Genomic DNA, 27595 nt, shown 5'->3' on the forward strand with positions numbered 1-27595 from the left:
GCACCGGGAGGGTGAGCACTAAGGGATGGAGCACCAGCAGGAGGGTGAGCACTAAGGGATGGAGCACCAGGAGGGTGAGCACTAAGGGATGGAGCACCAGCAGGAGGGTGAGCACTAAGGGGTGGAGCACCGGGAGGAGGGTGAGCACTAAGGGATGGAGCACCAGGAGGAGGGTGAGCACTAAGGGATGGAGCACCAGGAGGGTGAGCACTAAGGGATGGAGCACCAGGAGGGTGAGCACTAAGGGATGGAGCACCGGGAGGAGGGTGAGCACTAAGGGGTGGAGCACCAGGAGGAGGGTGAGCACTAAGGGATGGAGCACCAGGAGGGTGAGCACTAAGGGATGGAGCACCAGGAGGAGGGTGAGCACTAAGGGATGGAGCACCAGGAGGGTGAGCACTAAGGGATGGAGCACCAGGAGGGTGAGCACTAAGGGATGGAGCACCAGCAGGAGGGTGAGCACTGAGGGATGGAGCACCAGCAGGAGGGTGAGCACTAAGGGATGGAGCACCAGGAGGGTGAGCACTAAGGGATGGAGCACCAGGAGGAGGGTGAGCACTGAGGGATGGAGCACCAGGAGGAGGGTGAGCACTAAGGGATGGAGCACCAGGAGGAGGGTGAGCACTCAGGGATGGAGCACCAGGAGGGTGAGCACTAAGGGGTGGAGCACCAGGAGGAGGGTGAGCACTAAGGGATGGAGCACAAGGAGGGTGAGCACTAAGGGATGGAGCACAAGGAGGGTGAGCACTAAGGGATGGAGCACAAGGAGGGTGAGCACTAAGGGATGGAGCACCAGCAGGAGGGTGAGCACTAAGGGATGGAGCACAAGGAGGGTGAGCACTAAGGGATGGAGCACAAGGAGGGTGAGCATTAAGGGATGGAGCACCAGGAGGAGGGTGAGCACTAAGGGATGGAGCACCAGCAGGAGGGTGAGCATTAAGGGATGGAGCACCAGGAGGGTGAGCACTAAGGGATGGAGCACCGGGAGGAGGGTGAGCACTAAGGGATGGAGCACCAGGAGGAGGGTGAGCACTAAGGGATGGAGCATCAGCAGGAGGGTGAGCACTAAGGGATGGAGCATCAGCAGGAGGGTGAGCACTAAGGGATGGAGCACCAGCAGGAGGGTGAGCATTAAGGGATGGAGCACCAGGAGGAGGTTGAGCACTAAGGGATGGAGCACCAGCAGGAGGGTGAGCACTAAGGGATGGAGCACCAGCAGGAGGGTGAGCACTAAGGGATGGAGCACCAGCAGGAGGGTGAGCACTAAGGGATGGAGCACCAGCAGGAGGGTGAGCACTAAGGGATGGAGCACCAGCAGGAGGGTGAGCACTAAGGGATGGAGCACCAGGAGGAGGGTGAGCACTAAGGGATGGAGCACCAGGAGGAGGGTGAGCACTAAGGGATGGAGCACCAGGAGGAGGGTGAGCACTAAGGGATGGAGCATCGGGAGGAGGGTGAGCACTAAGGGATGGAGCACCAGGAGGAGGGTGAGCACTAAGGGATGGAGCACCACCAGGAGGGTGAGCACTCAGGGATGGAGCACCAGGAGGGTGAGCACTAAGGGATGGAGCACCAGGAGGAGGGTGAGCACTAAGGGATGGAGCACCAGGAGGGTGAGCACTAAGGGATGGAGCACCAGGAGGAGGGTGAGCATTGAGGGATGGAGCACCACCAGGAGGGTGAGCACTAAGGGATGGAGCACCACCAGGAGGGTGAGCACTAAGGGATGGAGCACCAGCAGGAGGGTGAGCATTAAGGGATGGAGCACCAGGAGGAGGGTGAGCACTAAGGGATGGAGCACCGGGAGGGTGAGCACTAAGGGATGGAGCACCGGGAGGGTGAGCACTAAGGGATGGAGCACCAGCAGGAGGGTGAGCACTAAGGGATGGAGCACCAGCAGGAGGGTGAGCAGTGTTGCCTTGGGTAAACCATCGAGCTCCAGGCATTACCTTTCCCAAGGGCTGTGTGAGTGCGGCCAGTGTGTTGGGTGCGGGGCCCCAGTGGTGTGGAGGCTGTGCGGCTCGTGGTGTGAGGCGGAGGCCTTCTTCCAGGAGGAGAGGGTGCACAGAGCCTGGCCTTGCTCTCCAGGCCTCAGGCATTCTAGAGCCCGAGCCCCGAGCCCCGGTGCCTCGGCGGGGTGCAGGGGAGGCGCAGGCGCTGGGAGCCTGTGGTTTGCAGGTGGTCGGGGGAAGGAAGGGGTGTGGGCGCTATCTCCGGGGCTCACTGGTGTCTTGTCACCCCTGAGCCCGGGATCCTGGGGCTTCATTGGGGCTGTCAGGTGGGAAATGCCGGGTGAAGTGGTTGGTAGCACCGGGGTGGTGGAGGTCTTTGTTCAGGCAGGTCCTCACCAGGCTTCACCACGAGAGGGGGGAATTGCCCGCTAGGCAGGTGGCGTTAGAGATGCTCAGAACTAAAGCGACTTAAGGAAGGTTGCTCTTGCAGGTAAGTAGATAAGATCTAAACCACGAGTCCTGACTCCAGAGCTGGCGCATATAAATGACTTTTTTTTTATGTGCAGAATCGAGCAAAGAGCTTTTTTTTTTTTTTTTTTTTTTTTAAAGATGAGAAATGTGCTCAGGTTCAATTTGGGTCAATAAGACTCGGTACTGTTACTATATTATATATCAAGGTTTTGGGATTCCTCCTCTTCCCAGGACACAGTACATATCGTACTAAGGAAAGAGCAGAATTGGTTTTCAGTAAACTTGTTGAAGCCCTTTTGTGTGTGTCAGGCTTCAAGTAACTGCAAATTCTGCCCCAAGTTTATTTTGTTTCATATGCCATGCTGAGTTTTGTTAATTGAGCAATAATATTTAAACATCTATGTACTAGTAACTACGGTATTAGAGTGCTGCAATTAAATGGAATCATTTACATTAATTAAAATTTTATTCTGATGGTACTTAAAACAATTTGCTTATTAGTGGAATAGCTAATATGCACTGTACAAATAGTGCTTTTATTTCTAGCCATTTTGAATAGCTGGGTTTCTGATCAATTTATATCAAGATATTTTTTGTTGACCCTTTTCATTGGAAATATTCCCTAGGATATGTCAACATATTTTTAAGTAACAGAAATGGTGTACATTAAATTATGTCAGAAATTATGTTTAAGGCAAGTATAGACATATCCTAGGGATGGTTAAAGCCTGTATGGATGTTATTTGATTGTAGGCATTTGTTCAAGAAACCTAGGAAGAGAGGCCTTCTGGTAAGATAGTGAAAAATCACAAGTTAATTGTTTCCTTTTTGGTTACCCATATGAAGTTTCAGTATTATTTTTTTCTCCATGTTATAGTTGCTTTTTTTCTTCACTTACAGGTTGTGAACTAAAGGCCGACAAAGATTATCACTTTAAGGTGGATAATGATGAAAATGAGCACCAATTATCTTTACAAACGGTATTTAAACTTTTCAAAATAAACTACGAAACCTTTCTCGATTTCAGCCTTAGTTCCTATTCATGTGGCTTAATATTTAATTTTTATGATAGTATTTTTATAACTGAGTATTGTATATACTGATTTTCTGTATACCTGTGATACAAAACTTGGCATTTTTGTCACTCCTTTGGTAATCATATAAAAGTCCAATTACACTACTGTTCAACTTTTCATGTTTATATACTTCATTTGCCTTATAAAGTCCTTTAGGGTAGTGGTAAATCTTTGTCCCCTGCAGAGACTAGCCCATAGCTTGCTGCTTAACTTGTAGGTGGTCAATAAATGTTAGGTAATCATACTGTGGATAGGTGATGACATGTACAACTACAGGGTGTCTCCCCAAAATGTAGGCACACACTTTGGATAATTATAAAGGTGGTGTTTATTAAAGTGCATTTTATTTTCAAAATTGAGCTATCGGCTGTTAAAGTGTGTATGCAGTTTTTGAGGGCACCCTTATGCATTTGTTCAAATTTATTGAATATGAGAAATTGATTGTCAAAGTCCCATAAAACTTGAAGACAACATTGTGCACAAATTAGTTTTCCATCAGTGGTAATAGTGAAAAGTTTATAAGTAACTTTTTTTTTTAAATATAAGAACTTTTGGGGGGATTGTATAATACAGAAACTTAAGTTGAAGTGCTGTTTTTCTGTTCACAGGTCAGGTTAGGGGCCGGTGCAAAGGATGCAAAGTGGACAGCACTTAGTAGGTATGTTATTTTTATTTTATGCAGCTACTTTGTCCCAGCAGGACTATCTTTATAGTAGGTTCAAATGGGAATCTAGTAGTTACATATATTACTATTTATAACTGGAAACACCTGTTATTTTGCATATAAAACCTAGTAATGAGTGTTAGGCCCCACAGTTCCTTTTTGTAAAAAATTTTGTTTGCTTTTTGCCTTTTTTAAGCAGTAGAGTCTGTGTTTTTTTTTTAATTAAATCTTTATTGTTCAGATTATTACATTTGTTCCTTTCCCCCCCCCCCCATAACTCCTCTCCTCCTAGTTCCCGCCCCACCCTCCGTCCTCACTCCCCACCCACTGTCCTCATCCATAGGTGCACGATTTTTGTCCAGTCTCTTCCCGCATCTCCCACACCCCTTTCCCCCCCAAGAATAGTCAGTCCATTCCCTTTCTATGTCCCTGATTCTATTATAATCAACAGTTCATTCTGTTCATCAGATTATTTATTCACTTGATTCTTAGATTCACTTGTTGATAGATGCATATTTGTTGTTCATAATTTGTATCTTTACCTTTTTCTTCCTCTTCCTCTTCTTAAAGGATACCTTTCAGCATTTCATATAATCCTGGTTTGGTGGTGATGAACTCCTTTAGCTTTTCCTTATCTGTGAAGCTCTTTATCTGACCTTCAATTCTGAATGATAGCCTTGCTGGACAAAGTAATCTTGGTTGTAGGTTCTTGGTATTCGTCACTTTGAATATTTCTTGCCACTCCCTTCTGGCCTGCAAAGTTTCTGTTGAGAAATCAGCTGACAGTCGTATGGGTATTCCCTTGTAGGTAACTGAGTTTCTTTCTCTTGCTGTTTTTAAGATTCTCTCTTTATCTTTTGCTCTTGGCATTTTAATTATGATGTGTCTTGGTGTGGTCCTCTTTGGATTCCTTTTGTTTGGGGTTCTCCACGCTTCTTGGACCTCTAAGTCTATTTCTTTCACCAGGTAGGGGAAGTTTTCTGTCATTATTTCTTCAAATAGGTTTTCAATATCTTGCTCTCGCTCATCTTCTGGCACCCCTATAATTCTGATGTTGGTACGCTTGAAGCTGTCCCAGAGGCTCCTTACACTATCCTCGCATTTTTGGATTCTTTTTTCATTTTGCTTTTCCGGTTGGGTGTTTTTTGCTTCCTCGCATTTCAAATCATTGACTTGATTCTTGCGCTCCTCTGGTCTGCTGTCGGGAGTCTGTATAATATTCTTTATTTCAGTCCGTGTATGCTTAATTTCTAGTTGGTTCCCCAATATAAGATCGAGGATCTCATTAGTTTTCTTGTAGATCTCATTAAGTTTATCGGCGGCTTCTAAACAGTTCTTGAGAGACCTTAAAAGTGTTGTTCTGAACTCTCTATCTTCCATTGACAATTTTGTCCTGTTTCTTTGTCTCCTCATTTTGTTATGCTTCCTTGGTGCACCCCCTAGTGGTCTTTAGTTAAACCTTGATTGTTGTAGGTAATAACCAGGGAGGGTTTGACCTCCAGGCCAAGTGGCTATGAGAATCAGCTGTGTCTGCAGTGAGAGAACTTCTGTCCTCTAGGGAGGTGCTAATCTAGCCTTTGCCTGAGGCTATCCGGCAAATGCCTCTGTGCAGGGCTTGGGCGGGGCGGGTTGCAGAGGATCAACAGGGTGGGCTGGAGAGAGCAGTTATGGCGGCTCTCAGTCCTGTCCCCAGGGGCTCTGCCTCTCTGAGTCCCAGCACCCGCTGCAAAGCTCGGAGAGAAAGCTGCACTCGCTCTGACCGAAGCCAGACAGTCCCGCTTCTCCCGTTTGAGTCTGGGTCCCTAAAGACTCGCCTGTATCTGGAGCTCAGAGTCTGCGACTCCCTCCCGATTGAAAACGCCAACCGCGCCCTCCGCCGCCAGCCCTCTCCGCGCACTCCGCACCTCAGAATTTGACTTCAGCACTGCGCCTCCTCTGAGTGTCCGTATGCGTTTCTCTTTCCTCCTAGTTGTAGGACCTCCACTCAGCCAGCGTTCCTGTGGTTCTGGGTGATGTCCCTTCCGTTTTTTGGTTTCACTTTTGAAGTAGTTGTTCAAAGCAGCAAACTCCGGCGTTAACCTATGCCGCCATCTTGGTTCTCCCGAGTCTGTTTTTAAATACTCATTACTGTAAATTAATGCCCTTTTTTTCTGAGTTCTTGCTTCTGGGTTGAGTTTTAGTAGTAGCTAATAAAGAAATTTATTTTAGCTGTGGAGGAAGATGCAGTCAGAAGATGACGAGGAGGAGGATGTGAAACTCATGTCTGGAAAGCGTTCTGCCCCTGGAGGTGGTAGCAAGGTTCCGCAGGTATAGATGTAATTTACTACAGGTAACTTATTCTGGTTTTTAGTTTGGGCACTTGCTCATGAGGTTTTTTGTTGTTTTTCTCTTTAAAGAAAAAATTAAAACTTGCTGCTGATGAAGATGATGAGGACGATGATGATGAGGATGATGATGATGAAGAGTAAGTATGGATTCAGAAGCTTGATGAGGTTGTATGGGGGGTTTTAAGAAAATGTTTTTCTAAAATCGTCCTGTGGAATTGAGTAATAGGTTTAAATTAAGGGTAAATGGTCAGTGGTTGTCATTTTGGGTTAAATGAGCCAAGTTAAAGGATACTGTTGGAACTATGAACCTTTAAAGTGCTTCAGTGCATTGAGAATTTTCATAACTATTTCCCTGATGTGTTTGACTAGGTACCGCAAGCATGTCAAACTTGCGGCCCATGGGCCGCATGTGGCCCACAAGGAATATTTTTGTGGCCCAGCCAATACAACGGTATGTAAGAAACGTTTTAATACAAAGTTCGTAACTTAATTTTTACAATATCCTGTTATAATTATTAATAACGAACTAAAATGTTTGCTAATGACTGATTACTAGAATTGTGTTGCATTCATTTCCCTTACACACCTTATGCACAGGCGCACCATTTCTCTCCACTAATACTAGCAGCGAATATTTTAGCAGCCGATTGCCATGTCATTAGTCTTGTACTGACTTGTTTGGTGTGCGCAACAGGAAATATTTTGCTTTCGGAGAACAAGAAAAATAGGTTTATTTGCGTTACGCTTATTAATTGGTGCAGTTTATTCAGTGTCTGGTAAGTTAACGTTCAAGAGGAAATATTAATTTTTATTAAAATGTTCTATTATTTTATGTTAATGATTACTCATTTATTTCAGCCCTTTGTATTCAGCACGTCTCTATCGAAATCAAGTGGTAGTAAAAATAAACGAAAAATTGCTGATGAACATCGAAATTTCCAAGAAAAGTGGGAATTGGAGTATTTTTGCTGTGAAGTAAAAAATAAAATAATCTGCTTGATATGTAATAATGCTATTAGCGTACCAAAGTTATACAACATTAATCGTCACTATGAACAACATAAGTCAAAGTATGATAATTACGAGGGATTAATGAGACAAGAAAAGTTGAAAGAGCTCAAATTGGGGCTGAATAAACAGCAGTTCATGGTGACTAAAGTATCTCAAGAAAGTGAAGCGGCGGTGCATGCAAGCTACGTCTTGTCGGAGTTGATAGCTAAACACTCGAAACCTTTTACTGAAGGTGGTTTCATCAAGGAATGTCTCATTAAAGCTGCAGAAATTATTTGTCCTGGAAATGTGAAGTCTTTTCAGAGAATCTCTTTGTCTCGAAATACAGTTGCGGAAAGAGTTACTGATTTGGCTGACAATTTAAGTATTCAGATCAAAGCAAAATCATCTAGTTTCGAAGCTTTCTCCATTGCCTGTGACGAGAGTACGGACATTGGAGGCGTAGCTCAGTTAGCTGTGTTTCTTCGTGCTTGCGACACGGATTTCAACATTTTTGAGGAATTGTTGGAACTAGTACCGATGCATAACACTAGTACAGGACAAGATATATTTAATTGTGTTTTTAAACTTCTGCAAAAATACAATCTACCTCTCTCAAAATTAACTTCTGTAGCTACAGATGGAGCTCCTTTGATGACCAGAAACAATGGTTTCGTGGAATTACTGCAAAAAAAACAAAGTGAAATTTATGACGGATCCATGATTCATCATACACATTGCATTATACATCAAGAAGTATTATGCGCAAAGGTAATAAACATGGAAAGTGTGTTGACATCTATCAAAAAAATTATCAATTTCATAAGATCTCGAAGTTTAAATCAGCCACAGTTCTCTGCTTTCTTAAGTGAATTAGACAGCGAATATTCTAGTTTGTCCTATACTGAGGTACGTTGGCTATCCTGCTCCAAGGTTCTTAAACAATTCTGGGACTTGAAAGAAGAAATATGTCAGTTCTTAATGTCTAAAAATCAAGACACAAGCCTATTTTTTGACACAATATGGTTGCAGGATTTATCCTTCATGGTTGATATAACAAAACATTTATATGATTTAAACTTAAAATTGCAAGGAAGAGATCAGATTATTACAAACATGTGTGACCAAGTCAAAGCATTTAAATGTAAGCTAGTTCTTTGGGAAAAGCAGTTGAAAAATGAAGATTTAACGCACTTTCCAACATGCAACATGAACAAGTCAAGTTTAGGTGAAACTGCGTCGTATCAAAAATACGCAGAAAAAATTTTAAGCCTTAGAACTGAATTTGAAACAAGGTTTGCAGATTTTAAATTTTTGGAGGACAAGTTTTCTTTGTTTTCTTCGATTTTTTCAATAAATATAGACTTAGTACCTAATCAAATGCAAATGGAGGTAATTGAGATCCAGTGCAATTCAGATTTGAAGGCAAAATTCAGTGAAGTTGGCGTGCCTGAATTTTACAAATATTTACCTGCCAGGTTTGAAAATACTCGAAAATTTGCATATGAAATTATTTCCATGTTTGGAAGTACTTATCTGTGTGAGCAGTTATTTACAGTTATGAAAGGAAATAAGTCTCCTGTCAGATCCAGAATTAGTGATGTTCACCTTGGGTCAGTTTTGAAAATAATCACTGCGAACAAGATTTCCCCCGAAGTAGGAAAGATAGTAGCAGAGAAGAGATGCCAAGTGTCAGGAAGAAAACATTAATTATATCATTGCTTTTTTTTTTTTATACTATACTATTTGAAATAAATCTACATTTCTATGAAAATTGAAGCTTTTGTTTTTCTTGTTTTTTGTTTTTTTTTGCAGCCCACATAAACTTAAACGTTGTTTATTTGGCCCGTGTTAGCCTTTGAATTTGACATGCTTGGTCTACATAGCATGTACTCACATATCTTGCTACCACTACAAACTCCATGTACCTAAAATTGAACATAACATCTTTGACTTCAAAATGAGCTTCTGCTGAATGTATTGTTTCTGACAATTGTTCTGGTTCATAAGCTTGTACCATTTTTGCTCCTGCTGCTAGTGTCATCACGATTTCAGAAATGTTTTTTAGGTTAGCAAAGGCTATTTTTGCTGCCTTCTGGTTAGCAGTAGATTCTAGGCTCACTGCTGTATAAAATTACAATATTTCTGGATCACTACAACTGTACTACTGGGTGGCCTAGTTGTTGCAGCAGCTCAGACCTCTGAGCTTTCTCTCCAGTCTTGCACCCAGACATGCTGCAACTGTTTCCTCTCATCACAAAGTCTGCGTTTTCCTTTCCATTGATCTAACTACCATGTCATGCACCTCTCATTAAGCAGGTTAAATAACCTTTGGGCTGGTCTTTTGTCCCTTTGACCTTCTACTTAAAGAATTCTAAGTTGTGGTGGAACATTCTCCATCAAAAATATAGTGTTTATTGCTTTCTCTTTTGATTTCTAACTCTATCCAGATTCTGTTCTCTGCTTATTTTTCATTTCTACCATTTGTCTTGCAAGTAAAATGCTCGCTCTTTGCAAGCAGAGCAATACTTTTATCAAATTATATTCCTGCTCTACAGCAGACTCTGCTGGAGAATACCAGCTGCCTTATAGTCAGTGCTGAATATTTGCTAAGTAACTTGACTTAGTAAAATAGATAGCTCCTCTCTATTATTTCTTCAAACTGCATGAGAGCCTATGATGATCTCAAAATAAAATAATTTAAAAATTAGAAATACAGCCAGCCACAAGTTGCAAGGTCCTGACACAATTTCCCCTTGTCTGTTTACAAATTGCTATAAAGATTTTTTTTATTACAATAACATGGACACTCATTCAATTAGAAGAAGCTTTGTTAACTTCTTCCCAAACAGGTGTCTTATGCTTTTTTTTTAAAAAAATATATTTTATTGATTTTTTACAGAGAGGAAGAGAGAGAGATAGAGAGTTAGAAACATCGATGAGAGAGAAACATCGATCAGCTGCCTCCTGCACATCTCCTACTGGGGATGTGCCCGCAACCCAGGTACATGCCCTTGACCGGAATCGAACCTGGGACCTTTCAGTCCGCAGGCTGATGCTCTATCCACTGAGCCAAACCGGTTTCGGCGGCTTATGCTTTTTAATTCCTAGAGAATTGTTGCGTTGTTTCCTTCCTCTGGGATGTGAGGGAGGTGGGACATGGAGGGTGGAGTATGTACCTTGAAGACAGGGTGCAGTCCTGGGAGGCACCTCATGGTGGCCACAGCAATAACCTCAGCCAGCAGATGAGTGTGCAGCAGGTGATACTGGAGCTCATGAACATGGAAATCCTGAACTTCGGACCCAGGACTTAGCCAGGAGCCAGGCAAGTGGAGGATCTGAGGGCAGGAACAGTGGTGGGGTGGGGCAGCTGGGGCTGGGAGGCTGGATCTGAAACAGGAGTTAAGCATTCACTGGCTTCATCCTGTTAGAAACTATGCTTATTATTCTGGGGGAAACACTGGTGACTAAGATTATTGTCTCCCAGGGATTATAATATAGTAGGAGGAATGAAGGCCCCTCCACTCACCCTCTTCAGTGCTGTGGGGACGTGTCAGTGCCATGATGGTCAGGTTCAAAGCAGGAGGAATTAGAAGTGTCTAGTACAGTGATGGTGAACCTTTTGAGCTTGGCGTGTCAGCATTTTGAAAAACCCTAACAACTCTGGTGCCGTGTCACATGCAGAAATTTTTTGATATTTGCAACCATAGTAAAACAAGGATATTTTTGATATTTTATATATTTAAATGCCATTTAACAAAAATCAACCAAAAGTTCGCATGTCACCTCTGACACGCATGTCATAGGGTCGCCATCACTGGTCTAGTATGACAGAAGCTTGATGAGGGTGTGAGTTAGGATGGTAGAATAGGAAAGAAAAGCTTACATTTATGTGAGATAAATGACAGTTCGTATGAACTGACTGATGAGAACAGTAAAAGTGAAAACACATGAAAACCAAGGGAGAAAATAGGTCTAAGAAAGAAGGAATATTCCACAGAAACAGGTCAAAAAGAGATTAAGTAACCTTATGGTGAGAGCTAACAGCATTCTGACTCTCAGAAAGGCAATTCCAGGTGAGTAGTAAGTAGGCTGTAAGGTAGAAAGGAGATACTGGATATAAGGACAGGTGTCACTGAATGAGGCAGGGGTGGGTGACCAGAGCCTGCTGTCTGTGTCCTTTGGCAGAGGTTGGGGATGGACACAGAGCAGTGTTGGGAGGAGGTTTCTCAGAACACCTCACCTGGATGACCATGGGTAGCAGCTGGGACCTGCCCTTCCATGCCAGACACTCATCCTTCGATTGCCGGCAAGGCCTAGGGACCGCGCCCGTGCATGAATTTTGTGCACCAGGCCTCTAATTTATATAGAAAGCCAGAAGCCCAAGGAAAGCTGAAGTACCTCTAAAGAACAAATTGGATGAATATGTCAGTAAAAGGCATTATACATTAAGTATAAAGCCATGGCAATTATGTTAGTGTGGTATAAATACTGGACAGCTAAGAACTAATTCATTCATAGATGGCAACTTTATGTCAGCATTATAGATTTTTAGAGAGGATGGGCTTTTTTTTTTTTTAATATATTTTATTGATTTTTTTACAGAGAGGAGGGGAGAGGGATAGAGAGTTAGAAACATCAATGAGAGAGAAACATAGATCAGCTGCCTCTTGCACGCCCCCTACTGGGGATGTGCCCGCAACCAAGGTACATGCCCTTGACCGGAACCGAACCTGGGACTCTTGAGTCCGCAGGCTGATGCTCTATCCACTGAGCCAAACCGGTTAGGCGAGAGGATGGGCTTTTCAATGAACCGTGCTGTGATAACTGATTATTCAGATCAGAAAAAAAGGAATGGAATTAACTTCTATCTCCCACTGCATTAAAAATTATGTACACCATTAAAAACATCTTTAAATCACATATCAATGATAACATAATGTCATTATATAATGATTTATTGACAAATGGAGAAGGCAAAATTTCCAGAGGAAAGAAAACATTACATGAGTAGATAGTTGATTTCTCTAAGGTTGGTTTCAAGTTAGAGATAATTCTATTAGGGAACTGGAAGGAAGGACAATGCTTCATGCAGGTGAGATATTTAGGTAGGGAACCCAACAGGAGAAAACAGAACCATAGCAACTCAGACCCATGAAAAGAGTGGGGGAAATTTTAACCATGGTGGTGGCCTCAAGTATCTGGAGGGTGAACAGTTTGGGTTCAGATAGCAATACTGCTCTCTATGAGGCTGGGCTTCAGGTATTCATAGGGAAGGTCTAGGTGCTCATTCCGGGCCACGATTTCCTTTTCCAGGTTGTCCAGGTCAGTCTGAAACTGCCTTAAAACAGCCTTGGGCTCAGGGCCTGAGAAATACTCTTCTTGGTGATGCCCCAGTGGTACCTGGAGCAGAAAGAAAGGATCAATCATCTTCTACTCCTAAGAAACAGAGACCCAAACTCCAGTCCCTCACCCTAATGTCTCCTTGTCAGCCATCAGTCCCCTCAGAGTGCCAGAGGTCCCCTCTCACCATGTCTGGCGGGGGCTGGCTAATGAGCGACGTGGCAAACATTTGAAGACTGGTCTGCCAGACACTAGGCAGTGAGCCCATCACTGTGTCCATTGTGACATCTTCCTTGGTGGTGGGTGGGGGCATCCGCATTGAGCCTGGGGCATTAGGGACCCAGGCATACCAGTCAAACTGGAAGAGGAAGAATCTGGAGTCACTCAGAAACTCTGATTCAGGACTTTAGACCCCAGCTCTCTCCCTGAAGTGTCCCCTAGCCCAGAAGCTTTCTCTCAGAGACCCAGGCTTTCAGTTGTCCAGACCTGGCCGTTGTTGACTGCAGCATGCTGGGCAGAGCATGTGAAGATGCACATGGTAAGGAAATGGCAGAGCTGAGCCCGAGACTGGAAGGACACAGGGAAACCTAGAGGAAAGAACAAAGCTTAGAAAGTGCAGTTCCAAAGGAGATAAGGAAATAAAGGCTGATATCTTGGCATGTCCATATATTAGAATTAGTGAGTGTTCATTCATTCATTTATTCAAAAAGTCATGAACTGCTATGTACCAGACACTATACAGGCACTGGGAATATGCTGGTGGACAAATCAGACTGTAGTAGTGAAGAATGATAATAAACAGAATAACTAAGTAAAATTACACACAGTTTGTTAGATAGTGAAAAGTATATAAGTAAGGCAGGAAAAGGAGATATGAGATGTAAAGAGGTGTCATTAATAATTTAGTCAAGAGACCAGTCCTTGCTTTGCTGCTGACTAACTGCATTACCTTGGACTGACTTCTTAGCTTCTCTGAGCTGCTACTTTTTTTTTTTTAATGAAAATAAAGATAATAGTTACCTTACAAAGAGATAGTCCATGGTGGTGGTCCATATAAACCCCCTCAGTCCATTGTAGGTATGTTTACAAGGTGGAGAGTGGGCAGGGCCAAGAGGATGGTTGGTCTAATATCCAGTGTTCGAAAAGTGGTTAAAAGTAACAGGAGAGAGGTAGACAACCCAAAATAAAATGGCAAAAAGGAATAACAGTTTCTACACAAAGGAGGATATCCATGTGGCTACTAAGCCTAGGACAAGTTCCTCGGTTCTACCAGTCACAGGGAGAATACAACTTGAACTCTAATGTGAAAATACAACATATTCACAATATGACCAAAGTATTTTTCAAATATTTGAGAAGATACTGACTATATCTCATACTCCGTGGAGGGCGAGTAAATGTATACAAGCACTTTGGAAAACTGTCAGAAACCACTAAGACTGAACATACACATATCCTATGATCATCAATTTCACTTCTAGATACACACCCAACAGAATTGTACACACAACATTGTTCACAGCAGCAATGACATTAATCGTCTCAAAATGGAAACAACCCAAATGCCCATCAATGGGAGAAAGAAAAAAATAAAGCCCGTCATATTCACAAAATAGAATAATATACAATGAGAACAATGAACTACATGCTACATTTCATAGCAGCATGGGTAAATTTCAAACAATCTGCAGATATTAGTGAGTGCATGTTTTTGTGTAAAGTTCAAACAGGTAAAACTAACCTGTGCAGTATGAAGTGGTTACCTTTGGATGGGAAAGGACTGGAATAGCATACAAGAGACTTTCTGGGGAGCTAGTAATGTTTTTTGTACTTTGTGCTAATTATACAGGTATGTCACCTTACTAAAAGTTCAAGTTGTAGGCCAATGATTTATAACATTAACTTTTCTCTAGGTTTATTTTATTTTAATAAACTTTCCAGCATCTCCCAAAGTGGTTAAGAATACTGAGGTTGCTCTCCTATTTCTGGAAAGTAATTTCAGGTATCTGGGCTATAATGCAGAAAATAAGAGAAGTCATAGACTCATGTTGGAACTGGAACTCTATCAAATCCACTGTCCAATTCCACTCAATTTACAGTTGAGATGCTGCTCAGGGTGTTTAAGGACCTGCTCACATATTACACTTGCTGACCAGATTGGGGAGGTAATTTTTTGGAGTGGGGCATAGGATCACAATCATTTTTTTAAAATATATTTTATTGATTTTTTACAGAGAGGAAGGGAGAGAGATAGAGAGCTAGAAACATCGATGAGAGAGAAACATCGATCAGCTGCCTCCTGCACATCCCCCACTGGGGAAGTGCCCACAACCCAGGTACATGCCCTTGACCGGAATCGAACCCGAGACCCTTCAGTTCGCAGGCCGACGCTCTATCCACTGAGCCAAACCGGTTTCGGCGGATCACAATCATTTTATATTGATTTACACATGTTTCAACTTTGTCACATTCATTATTTCATTTGGGACAAGAAATACATTCATTTCAGCGCAAGGATATTGAAAGTCATGAGATTAAATAGCTTTCTCAAGCATAAGTCTGGGAAGAGAAAATCTTAACACACTGCCTTTAATGAGGGTGATGAGAGAATGATGGTACAAAGAGAACCATGAAGTTGCCGGAGACACAGTGTGGGTGCAAGAGGTTAAAGCTCATATTCAAATAAGTGTTACAAGTGCTCCGATGTGGATATTTCATGGGGAGAAGCCCGAAAGAGAATGAGAAGGGTGTTTTGGATCAGGTGGAGCCTGATGGCCAGAACTGAGACATCCTACAGAGACTTTGGTCACGAAGGGCTTTGGAGGTGTTCCTGGACGAATGGGGAAGGTACAGCCCCAGATACTTTGAGGTAGGACTCCGCTCCCTGGTAGTTGTGTGGTTTATGATGTGTGCATCCCCAGGGCCTGGTTATAAGTAATAGATTTTAGCTGTTGGCTACCGTTATCGCACGGAGGGAGTGGAAGGGATTTAAGGTATTGGTGTGAAGACTGAAGGGTGAATGAGCTAAAGGATGATTCAAAACAGTCCCTTCTGGCCTACGTATACTAGAGAGAGGAATATGCGTCTAGGAAGAACTCAAGAAAGGGTATTTCTTCATTATGGATATAAAATGGGGGGAGGGGACCTACAGGTGGTTAGTTCACCGGTGAGGAGAATACTTTTTCCTAAGAAACTTCAGTCCCAAGGATCATGACACTGAGTTTGGGTTTAAGTCTAATGTATACAGTACTGAGACTACATCTAGAAATGGCCCTGAACTTGGCAGGCATGTAGGATGTCTGGATCCTGTGTGAGTAATGAACAGTAGCAAGAAGGAGGAAAAGGGAGGGAAACCTAGGGTGGGCTTTCCTGGGCTCCAATTTCTATCCTTAATAAAGAAAACAGACAACAATTAGAAGAGAGCCTGGCAGGGCCTGGGCAGATCCCTTACTGACTATGGTTCTGGCCTTATTAGTCCAGGAGGAGGACAATCCTTGGGTTTCTAGAATTGTCCTGAGACTTAGGAAGTGGGAATGGGAATAAGATGCTCCATGTGTGGAGGGACAGAGGCTGATGAGGGGTTGGGGTCATGTCCCCAGAAGGGCAAGGCTGAAAAGGGCCTCTGGTCAGAGTGTCTGAGGAGCTTCCTTCTCTGGGGAGGGATCTTACCTCGGTCCTGGGCCTGGCACAGCCCCACCTCAGTGATCTCCCGACACCAGGCCTGCAGCTCAGGGTCCCCTCTCACGACGTCATCCCCGTGGTAGAAGAGGTGGACGATCCCCTCCACGTACCTGCCCAGAGAAGGGAGCTGAGCTCCTTGAGAGTAGAAGGCAGTAGCCTCTGGCTGCTACTCCTTTTCTGTGGTCTCTATCTAGCTGATTCTCATTGTATCTGGGGATAGATCTGATAAAACTTTCCTTTTGGGACATCCCGGAGCTCTTTCTACACACTAGTTAGAAAAGAAGGAAATGTGGGACGTTAGTTTTAAGAATTCTGCCTGGCCAAAGTGCCTCAGGGGTTGAGTGTGGACCTATGAACCAGGAGGTCACAGTTCAATTCCCAGTTGGGGCATGTGCTTGGGTTGCTGGCTAGATCCCCAGGAGGGGCTAGCAGGAGGCAACCAATCAATGATTCTCTCTCATCATTGATGATTCTATATCTTTCTCCCTCTCCCTCTCTGAAATCAATACAAATAAATATATTAAAAATAGCATAGTCACTCTTCATAACAAAATCCCTGATCCCACCAGATCCCTTAGTTTCACTCGCCCACACAACTCTGCTTATTTACACTATTTCAGCCTTCCCATCCTCAGATCCTACTCTCTGTTCCTCATCTCTTCTCCATTGAGTCCTTTGCCTCTCCTGTCTGGACTTTCTTATTTCATATTCCTTTGGCCTCATGCTGACCTCAGGATAAAGCCCCATTCTAACTGTTCCCAATACCTTTTATTTCTCCCATTCTCACCCACCGAGCAATGATCTCCCAGAGCCGTAAAGCATCATGGGCATAGAGGGCACTTGGGATTCCCAGCAGGCCCCGGTCAGCCAGATCGTCAGGAGGACAGAGGGAGCGGTAGGTCAGCTGAGTCATGGCCCGACGCATCACCTGCACATGGCCCCCTCCTCCTGTGCTCCATCCCTGTGACAATAGAAATGAGAGGACTTGAGGGGACAAACAGAGCTGGAGAACATGGCATACTATATAAAGTGGTCAGATGTGGCCTTTTCAGATTCAGTGACATTGGCATAAAGGGACAAGGCTCCTGGGTTTAAGGGTCAGGACATTCACACAGGGGGGCCTGGAATGTTGAAAGTGATAGGAGTTCATGCAGACTTGGGTGAGTAGGTGGTCCCACAATCCACCTCCTTACCTTATCAAATAAACCTCCGTCTGAGATGAGTTGGTTCCGTGCCCTCGTGTTGATGTCCATGGTGTAGCGGGTGTGTGGGAGCAGGAGCTGGATGGAGAAGGTTGGAGGGGGTGGTTTATGTACAACATGCTTGGATCCTTCTTTGTTAGTGAGTGGCACTCAGCATGGTGGCTTTCTCTCCCTCTTGATGCTTTCCTACCTGCTGGTGCCTTTGCCGGATAGTCTCCTGCCTCTCTGATCTCTTAGTCTCATGTTCTCCCATTGCTGTGAGTTGAGCTTTGGAGTCTGACTGACCGGGATTTTAATCTACATGTCACCACGTACTTTGGTACTTGACCAAGATAATAAACCCTCTAAGTGTCCATCTCTTTATTTCTTTACAGGCGATGCCAATTGGGTCTCATCACAGGTGCTGTGGTGATGCTTATGTGTATGACATATGAGTGTTCAATACATTGTCTAACACACAGATGTTCTTGAATGGCAGATGTTATCATTATTATTATTCCCACCTTGAGTGTAGGTGTCCTTTGAGAATCAGTCCTTTAACTTTTGATTTTTTAAAATAATTTTTCTAGCATACACATCCTTACAGTTTAAACTTGCCTTTCTACTAATTTTCAAAGCTGCTCCTCCAACCTTTAGTTATTTTACTCTTGCATTTTTAAAATATCAGGGATTGGAGTGGGTACGGTATTTTCAGTCAGAATGAAAGGAACCTATTGATCTACCCTCTTTAACAGCAAAGGGGCTGTTGTCAAATCTCCTCCCACCTCCAATTAGGCACTGTTAGTTAGGGCCTCTCTCTCCTGCTTTCCCTTTCCCCTTCAAAAAGGCCATGTGATCCTCATTGCATTTCCTTTTGTTTTAAACAATTTTGTCTTCATCCTGAGATGGGGGATTCGTGCAATATTGGTATTTATGAGAGTTGGTGGTACTGCAGAGAGGGAAGGGCTCAACTGAAATAATTGGTACCAACATAACAAAGCAACTCACATTGGTCTGAAACCCCAGAAAGACCATTAAAGATGCTGAGCAGCGTCATAGGAAACCCAAAGTCTACATGAGGAGGGAAGCAACCAGAAGACAAAGAACCAATCATAATAGCAAGAACTACTACTTGTTGTCGCATTAGTTTATGTAACGCTGTTAATCAACTCCATGATGAAGCTCCTATTATCCCCATTTAGAGATGAGGGCCCTGAGCGCACATCTGGTAGGAACTGAGTCCAGGATTCAGGATCCAAACACCAGCAGTCTGAATGCAGAGCCTGCACAGGTAACCTTTATGAGGGGGGCTGGCCTAGCCCTCCTGGGTGGCCTGATAACAACACAGTTGTTTGCTGTGGGATGAAGATGTTATGGTGAGGAGAGACAGGTGTAGAGGCGGCTATGGAGTGGGATTTTGAAATGTAGAAGTTGGTTCAATCACTGAGATATACAGAAAATGGTGATGCAAAAGCATCGTAAAGTCAATTAACTCCAACATCACGGAAATCTGTTAAGTCTATTTTGTCTGTGCTACCCCAGGACCCAAAGGGGTCACTGCTACCAATGGACAGGTTTGGAGATGAAGGTTTGGACTCCTGGAAGAAACACCACTCAGACATTCTACCCAGCATGCACTCACATATCTTGCTACCACTTCAAACTCCATGTGCCTAAAACTGAACATACCAACTTTGACTTCAAAATGGGCTTCTGCTGACTGTATTGTTTCTGACAATTGTTCTGGTTCATAAGCTTGTACCATTTTTGCTCCTGCTGCTAGTGTCATCAAGATTTCAAAAATGTTTTTTAGGCTAGCAAAGGCTATTTTTGTTGCCTTCTGGTTGGCAATAGATTCTAGGCTCACTACTGTACAAAATTAGAATATTTCTGGATCAGTGTAACTGTATCGAATGGGTGGGCTCCATGTTGTTGCAGTAGCTCAGTCCTCTAAGCTTTCTCTCCAATCTTGCACCCAGGCATGGTGCAACTATTTTCTCTCATCACAAGGTCTTTGCATTTTCCTTTCCATTGATCTAACTACCATGTCATGTACCTTTCCCTGGGCAGGTTAAATACCCCTTAGGCAGCTCTTTTATTTCTTTGACCTATTACTTAATGAATCCTAAGCTATGGTGGAACATTCTCCATAAAAAAATATAATGTTTATTGTTCTCTGTCTGGATTTCAACTTTCTATCCAGATTTTGTTCTCTGGTTATTATGATTACTTTTTAAATTTACATGCTTTATTGTTTAAAGTATTACATAAGTCTCCTCTCCCCTTCCCCACATGGACCTCTCCCCAGCTGCTTGGTTATTTTCATGTGTACCATTTGTCTTGACAGTTAAATGCTCGCTCTTTGAAAAGCAGAGCAATACTTTTGTTTATCAAATTATATTCCTGCTCTACAGCAGACTCTGCTGGAGAATACCAGGTGCCTTACAATCAGTGCTGAATATTTGCTAAGTAACATGACTTAATAAAATAGATAGCATCTCTCTGTATTATTTCTTCAAACTGTATAAGAATCTATGATTATCTCAAAATAATTAAAACTTTAGAAATAAAGCCACAAGGGTCCTGACACAATAATTTCCTCTTGTCAATTTACAAATTACAAATATTTTTAAATTAGAATAACAGGGGCACTCATTCAATTAGAAGAAGCTTTGTTAACTTCATTCCAAACAGGTGGCTTATGCTTTTTAAATCCTAGAGAATTGTTGTGTTGTTTCCTTCCTCTAAAATGTGAGGGATGCCAAAACCGGTTTGGCTCAGTGGATAGAGCGTCGGCTTGCGGACTGAGGGGTCCCAGGTTCGATTCCGGTCAAGGGCATGTACCTGGGTTGCGGGCACATCCCCAGTGGGAGATGTGCAGGAGGCGGCTGATCGATGTCTCTCTCATCGATGTTTCTAGCTCTCTATCTCTCTCCCTTCCTCTCTGTAAAAAATCAATAAACTATATTTTTAAAAAAAAATAAAAAAAAAAAAATAAAATGTGAGGGAGATGGGACATGGAAGGTGGAGGATGTACCTTGAAGACAGGGTGCAGTCCTGGGAGGCACCTCATGGTGGCCACAGCAATAACCTCAGCCAGCAGATGAGTGTGCAGCAGGTGATACTGGAGCTCATGAACATGGAAATCTGAGCTTCGGACCCAGGACTTAGCCAGGAGCCAGGCAAGTGGAGGATCTGAGGGCAGGAACAGTGGTGGGGTGGGGCAGCTGGGGCTGGGAGGCTGGATCTGAAACAAAGAGGAGCTAAGCATTCACTGGCTTCATCCTGTTAGAAATTATGCTTATTATTCTGGGGGAAACACTGGTGACTAAGATTATTGTCTCCCAGGGATTATAATATAGTAGGAGGAATGAAGGCCCTTCCACTCACCCTCTTCAGTGCTGCGGGGACGTGTCAGTGCCATGATGGTCAGGTTCAAAGCAGGAGGAATTGGAAAGAGGTGTCCAGTATGACTGAGAGAAACTTGATGAGGGTGTGAGTTAGGATGGTAGAACAGGAAGGAAAAGCTGGACATGTGAGATAAATGACAGTTCTTATGAACTGACTGATGAGAACAGTAAGAGTGAAAACACATGAAAACCAAGGGAGAAAATAGGTCTAAGAAAGAAGGAATATTCCACAGAAACATAGGTCAAAAAGAGATTAAGTAACCTTATGGGGAGAGCTAACAGCATTCTGACTCTCAGAAAGGCAATTCCAGGTGAGTAGTGAGTAGGCTGTAAGGTAGAAAGGAGATACTGGATATAAGGATAGGTGTCACTGAATGAGGCAGGGGTGGGTGACCAGAGCCTGCTGTCTGTGTCCTTTGGCAGAGGTTGGGGATGAACACAGAGCAGTGTTGGGAGGAGGTTTCTCAGAACACCTCACCTGGATGACCATGGGTAGCAGCTTCCCACTGGGTTCCATCTTCAGCATGACAAGGGGGGCAGCCACGTATTGCTGCTCTCCTTGGATCACATTGGCTGGAATTCCATCCAGTAGGATGAAGTCAGCCTCAAACAGGGAACCTTTCTAAGGAAAGTGTAATGTACCCATGGTTAGAGTTGAAAGCATTCTTCCCCATGGCCAAGGCAAAGGGGAAGAATGTAAAGACAGTCACTCTCTTTTCTTGCCATTAGCCCATGTCAGTACCTGAGTCCCAGTGGCTGAACTGACGGAAGCACCAGAACATCAAGTTCAAGTTCTCTTATTTTACAGGGAGGACTAAGACCCCATGAAAGGAGTCTTCCCTAGAGACCTGAAGCTTGTCTGTGTCAGAGGTATTTTTAGGACTAAGTATGCCAGTTGATTCTGTAGCACAGGTATGCCAAGCTCTCCCCTTGTCAGGCTGCCCAAGCTCCTTTCCCCACCATCTCCTAATGGTCAGCTTTATTGGCAGAATCCAGCTTCGATGCTTTTCCCCACATCATCAGCTCTAATTGTTTCCAGCAGAGGACCCTACACCCACGGACAGTGGGTCACCACAGCCTCCCTTTCCAGACTCAACTTCGGTCCCTCCCCTTCACCACCTCTACTCCTCTCACAGACAAGAAGACAATCAAGGGCTGGAGGCTGTACCTGGAGTTCTTTCTCCAATTGGGCCTGAAGCTCCTCCATCCCTGAGGGCAGCACCAGCCTGGAGGGCAGAGAGGTGGAGCGTCTCAACAGCCTGGGGTTGGTGCCATTGAGGAACTGGTAGCCAAAAAGCTCATCATCCTGCCAGCGCTGGTGAACCTTCTCTGTGGGATTAGAGTGGAGGTTAGGAGGAGGATATTCACCACAACCTGATGTTCCTCTCCTTCAGACTCTACTACAGGGATTAAGTCACATGACTCCTCCATACCCAGCCCATATATTTTCATTCATGAGGCCTTTGTGAGATCCCCAGCCCTCAAATTCCTTTTTTGGCAGGAAGTTTTGGAGACTATGCAATGTGACACATACCTCATTAATAGAGTTATCAGGGGTTATGGGGACCTGGGCAAACAACTGACCAGCCAGGGCAGTCTTTTGTCCCCAGAAGATCTGATCAAAATCTTCCAGGCGTTTCCAGGGGCTTGGGAGGGTGTAAACATATTTAAGGACCATCTCCATAAGCCTAGAGCAGATATCAAAGATGAAACCACCAATTTACCAAATCCTACCGGTTCCTGGATCCACCAGCCCCACTCCACTCTGACCATTTCCTCACCCTGCAATCACTGTCCATCCATAGTGAAGCCTCTTCTGCTCATGGAATCTCATATTTGGAGGCAGATCATCTATACTGCCTGCAGCAATTGTCATGGGTAACCCTTCCTTCCAGGTGGCCCAGCTAGGATATGGGGACAAAGGTTAATGGAGCGGGTAGAAGTCATTGAAGGAGGAAGTTGTCAGGGAATGGGGGTATAATTGGGAGGCTTCTAATAGGGTGATCACCAGTAGATTTGCTGTCTTTCCTCCAGTTCCTTTTCTCGATGCTTCTGGAACACATCCAAGGTGTTGTTTCCTGCCAGGCGGGCTGGGGAGACATTACAGCAATTCTCCTCAAATGCTTTTTGCAATCTCATGCTATGCCTTGGCTTCGTCCATTATCCTGTTTCTTTTTATTTTTAAATTGTATACAGTATTATAGATGTCTTTCAATTATTACCTCCTTTCTCTACTCCTTCCAGCCCCTGCCCCACTTGAGGTCTTCACCACACTATTGGCTGTACCCATTGGTTATGCATGCATATATATTTATAAGTTCTTTGGTTAAGCTCTTCCTATCTCAACCTCCACCCCCACCTCTGAGTATGCCAGTCTGTTCCATGCCTCCATGCCTCTGGATCTTTATTGTTCATCAGTTTATTGTGTTCATTAGATTCCACTTATAAGTGAGATCATGTGATATTTGTCTTTCTCTGATTGGCTTATTTTACGCGGCATAATATTCTCCCATTATTAGCCTTTGCAACAGCAGGTCTATCCATGCTGTTGCAAAGGGTAAGAAAGCCTTCTTGTTTACAGTTGCATATTATTCCATTGTGTAAATATACCACAGATTTTTTTATCCAGTCATCTAATGATGGGAATTTGAGCTTTTTCCAGATCTTAGGCATCCTATCTAATAAAGAGGTAATATGCAAATTGACCATCACTCCAACACACAAGATAGCCACCCCCATGTGGTCAAAGATGGCTGCCACAAGATGGCCAGCAGGGGAGGGCAGTTGGGGGCAACCAGGCCAACAGGGGAGGGCAGTTGGGGGGGAACCAGGCCAACAGGGGAGGGCAGTTAGGGGTGACCAGGCCAGCAGGGGAGGGAAGTTGGGAGGGACCAGGCCAAAAAGGGAGGGCAGTTAGGGGCAATCAGGCCTGCAGGGGAGGGCAGTTGGGGGCAATCAAACCAGCAGGGGAGGGCAGTTAGGGGCAACCAGGCTGGTTAGGGAGGGAAGTTAGGGGTGACCAGGCCAGCATGGGAGGGCAGTTGTGGGCGACCAGGCCTGCAGCAGAGGGCAGTTGGGGGCGACCAGGCCGGCAGGGGAGGGCAGTTAGGGGTGACTAGGCTGGCAAGGGAGGGCAGTTAGGGATGACCATGCCAGCAGGGGAGGACAGTTGGGGGTTACTAGGTCTGCAGGGGAGGACAGTTAGGGGCAACCAGGCCAGCAAGGGAGGGCAGTTAGGGGCAATCAGACCTGCAGGGGAGCAGTCAGGCATCAATCAGGCTGGCAGGGGAGTGGTTAGGGCAGGGGTGGGCAAACTTTTTGACTCGAGGGTCACAATGGGTTCTTAAACTGGACCGGAGGGCCGGAACAAAAGCATGGATGGAGTGTTTGTGTGAACTAATATAAATTCAAAGTAAACATCATTACATAAAAGGGTACGGTCTTTTTTTTTTTTTTTAGTTTTATTCATTTCAAACGGGCCGATGTGGCCTGCGGGCCGTAGTTTGCCCACAGCTGGGTTAGGGGGTGATCAGACTGGCAGGCAGAAGTGATTAGGGGCAATCAGGCAGGCAGGCAGGCAAGTGGTTGGGAGCCAGCAGTCCTGGATTGTGAGAGGGATGCCCATTTAAACGGGCAGTCGGACATCCCTTGAGGGGTCCCAGATTGGAGAGGGTGCAGGTTGGGCTGAGGGACACCCACCTTCCCCCCGCCCCATGCACGAATTTTGTGCACCGGGCCTTTAGTTGTAAATAATGCTGCAATGAACGTAGGAGTGCATATATTCTTTATGATTGGTGTTAAGGACTTCTTAGGATATATTCCTAGAAGTGGGATCACAATCTCCTGTTCCTTAACCGTATGGCATCATACTCTGCCTTTTTCTCTGGCTCTCTCTCCCTGCTTAATTCCCTAGTCATTCATCTTTACCCTCTCTGTTTTCTTGATTTCACCAATCTCCAATCTCATGTTTATCCTGAAAGGAAAATCCAATTTTTTGATGCCTTATTGTAACCCTTAACTCAAAATTTTCTATCACTGTTCTTCATTACAGTAGCTATAAACTTCATTCTTAATCAGCTGAAATGTCCACACTGTCCACACCTGTCCTACATGATCCCATATTTTTTTGTTAATTTCCCCTGTCCTGGTTCTTCCCTGTCCACACCTTAAGCTGTTCTCCAAAATGACATATTTCAAGTGAGGTACACTTACATCCTCTGACCTCAACCTCCTTCCACTGTCACCTGTTCCCCTGGGATAAGGTATTCTATGTGCGCCAAACCAAGTAATGGATCCATGTTGCTACATTTACCTGGCTTCATCTCACCTATCCTCAACTTCACATAGTTTATAGTTGGTAACCTGGCTTAAACCTGCCCTCATCGGTACTTATACTTACTTGTGCCTCAAAGACATTTTAGTTCAGGTTTCCAGTCTTACCTGTCATTTCCCTCAATTGTCTCTTGTACTTATTTCCAAAGGTAACAGATTCTCTCTTTGCTGTCCTCATTCATCCTCCCCCTGTCAGTGTGCTCCCTGCCCTCAGAGTTGTTTTTCATATTTTTACCCCCAAACCCACTCTTCATGTCATATTATTTGTTGCTTCTCTTACATGCCTCCTCTCAGGGGTCACATGTGCTAGCCTTACCTGTCCCTGCCCTACCATGTCCCCAGTCACATGGAGATCTCCTTTCCCCTTTACTTTGTCTCTGATGTTTCCAGCATGGCTGCACCTCCCATTCCCTGTGCTCACCTTTTTGGGGAGGTGGGATCTACACATCCATTATTTCCTTGTCCAGTCCCAATTCCAGCTCTTTCATTCTCTGTATAACATTCCCCTTGTCTTGTCCACCTTTAACCTGCTGAGCATGCGCTTTTTAAACCCTCAGGACCTTCCTCAGTGATATCCCCTATGTCCCCCCTCCCCACTACTCCCTAAGCCCTGCACCCACTTCCCCGAGGCAGCCCCTCACCGGTGCCCTCAGGCAGGATCAGCAGGCCCTGGCCCTGCACCCAGCGGTAGCAGGGGAAGGCGGCCTCCTCTAAGGCTCCTGGGCCCTGCACGGTGATGCGGTTGCAGAACCAGGCGTCGTCCACCAGGGAGTGATGTTTGCACAACTTCACGAACTGCAGTGGCCCCAAGTCCTGGGGAACGTCCTGTTCGAACTCCTCCGCCTGTGGGGACAGAACCCGGTGAGGCTTAGGAGCGGGGACCCGGGAGAGGACGTTTACTGGGGTGCAGGGTCCTTTGTGGAGTCCGGTGACAAAACCGCCAAAGACAGCATTGCCTCCTCCCAACACCCGCGCGGTGGGTCTCAGACGCCCATCTCACCAGGAAGACCTGGAACGCGGGACGAGGCCCTGAGTGTTTTGAATTGAGGACTGAGCATCATCACCTACACCTGTCCATTAACTGAGCTCTCGCAGCCTTCGCGCTCTCCTGGGACCTTCTCTTTGACCACTGACCCCACAGAGACACTGGCCTCCGGTAAATTGGGAAGAGTGGCGGCTGCGTGGACCACTGGGGGAGGCAGCTCAGCGCCGGCCCTGACCCTGGATTTTTCACCCGCTCAGTGCAGGCGTCCCTTCTCATTGGAAGTCCCGGCTGGCGCGGTTGTGCTGTCACTGGCTCTCAGCTTCTCAGGTCCCACCTCCCGCCCGCGAGCCCAACCCAGTTGAGGGCTGAGTCCCGCTGCCCCCGCCCACCTGGCCCCGCCCACCTGGCCCCGCCCACCTGGCCCCGCCCATCTGGCCCCGCCCATCTGGCCCCGCCCATCTGGCCCCGCCCACCTGGCCCCCGCCCACCTGGCCCCCGCCCACCTGGCCCCCGCCCACCTGGCCCCCGCCCACCTGGCCCCCGCCCACCTGGCCCCCGCCCACCTGGCCCCCGCCCACCTGGCCCCGCGCTGGCCGCAGCTTCAGCTCCAGCTCCGCCTCCCCGCGCTCCCCGACCAGCCACAGCTGCACGCGGTTGAAAGACCCGGAGAAGAGCCAGGCCCCGGTGGCCACTTGGATGCGGTAGCGGCCCATGGCAGCAGGTGGGCTCGCCTGGGTGGCAGAGGTTCTGTTACTGGTACCAAAGATTCCGCGGCCAGGCTTCGTCCTGCTGCCTCAGGACAAGTCCGGGGCTTAATAAAGCAGCACTGTGTGTGCCAGCCCACTCCAGGATTGGGCCCCACCCCAGACAAACCAGAACCTGGGATTAGCCCAGAGGGTGGGGGCAAGGCGGCTGCTCCTCTCAGCAAAGTGCTGAGAAGTGGGCTTGGAGGAAGGAGAGCGGCTGAGTCTGGGTGCATTCTCCCCTATGTACACTCGGCGGCAGTTTTACTATTGAATAGTGTTTTCTGAAGGTGCCTGGGTTCCAATCCCTTTTCTTGCTGGCAGTGCCTGATGTCCTTGGGCGATTGCACCCACTTTCTCTTCACCTACTTGCTAAAGGAGCACTGGGATTGTCATTGGGGGCCATAGAAGGCCCTGCTGCTTCTTTTAAAAAGTATTTT

General features: G+C 45.5%; 1 protein-coding gene across 1 annotated transcript; it reads right to left on the bottom strand.

The window, feature by feature from the left end:
- Positions 1-12703: 12703 nt before the first annotated feature.
- LOC308532919 (polyunsaturated fatty acid lipoxygenase ALOX12-like) lies at positions 12704-27125 on the bottom strand (the record flags this gene model as incomplete). The annotated part of the gene is made up of 14 exons (XM_081110608.1): positions 12704-12883; positions 13011-13181; positions 13310-13410; positions 16493-16614; positions 17296-17465; positions 17698-17784; positions 20723-20932; positions 21574-21717; positions 22264-22424; positions 22680-22783; positions 22877-22999; positions 23104-23185; positions 26069-26270; positions 26991-27125. 14 exons carry the CDS (start codon positions 27123-27125, stop codon positions 12704-12706), a joined length of 1992 nt encoding a protein of 663 aa, XP_080966734.1.
- Between the last annotated feature and the right edge of the window lie 470 nt (positions 27126-27595).

This window comes from Myotis nattereri (assembly GCF_964212035.1).
Source record: "Myotis nattereri genome assembly, chromosome: 16".
Classification (NCBI taxonomy): domain Eukaryota; kingdom Metazoa; phylum Chordata; class Mammalia; order Chiroptera; family Vespertilionidae; genus Myotis; species Myotis nattereri.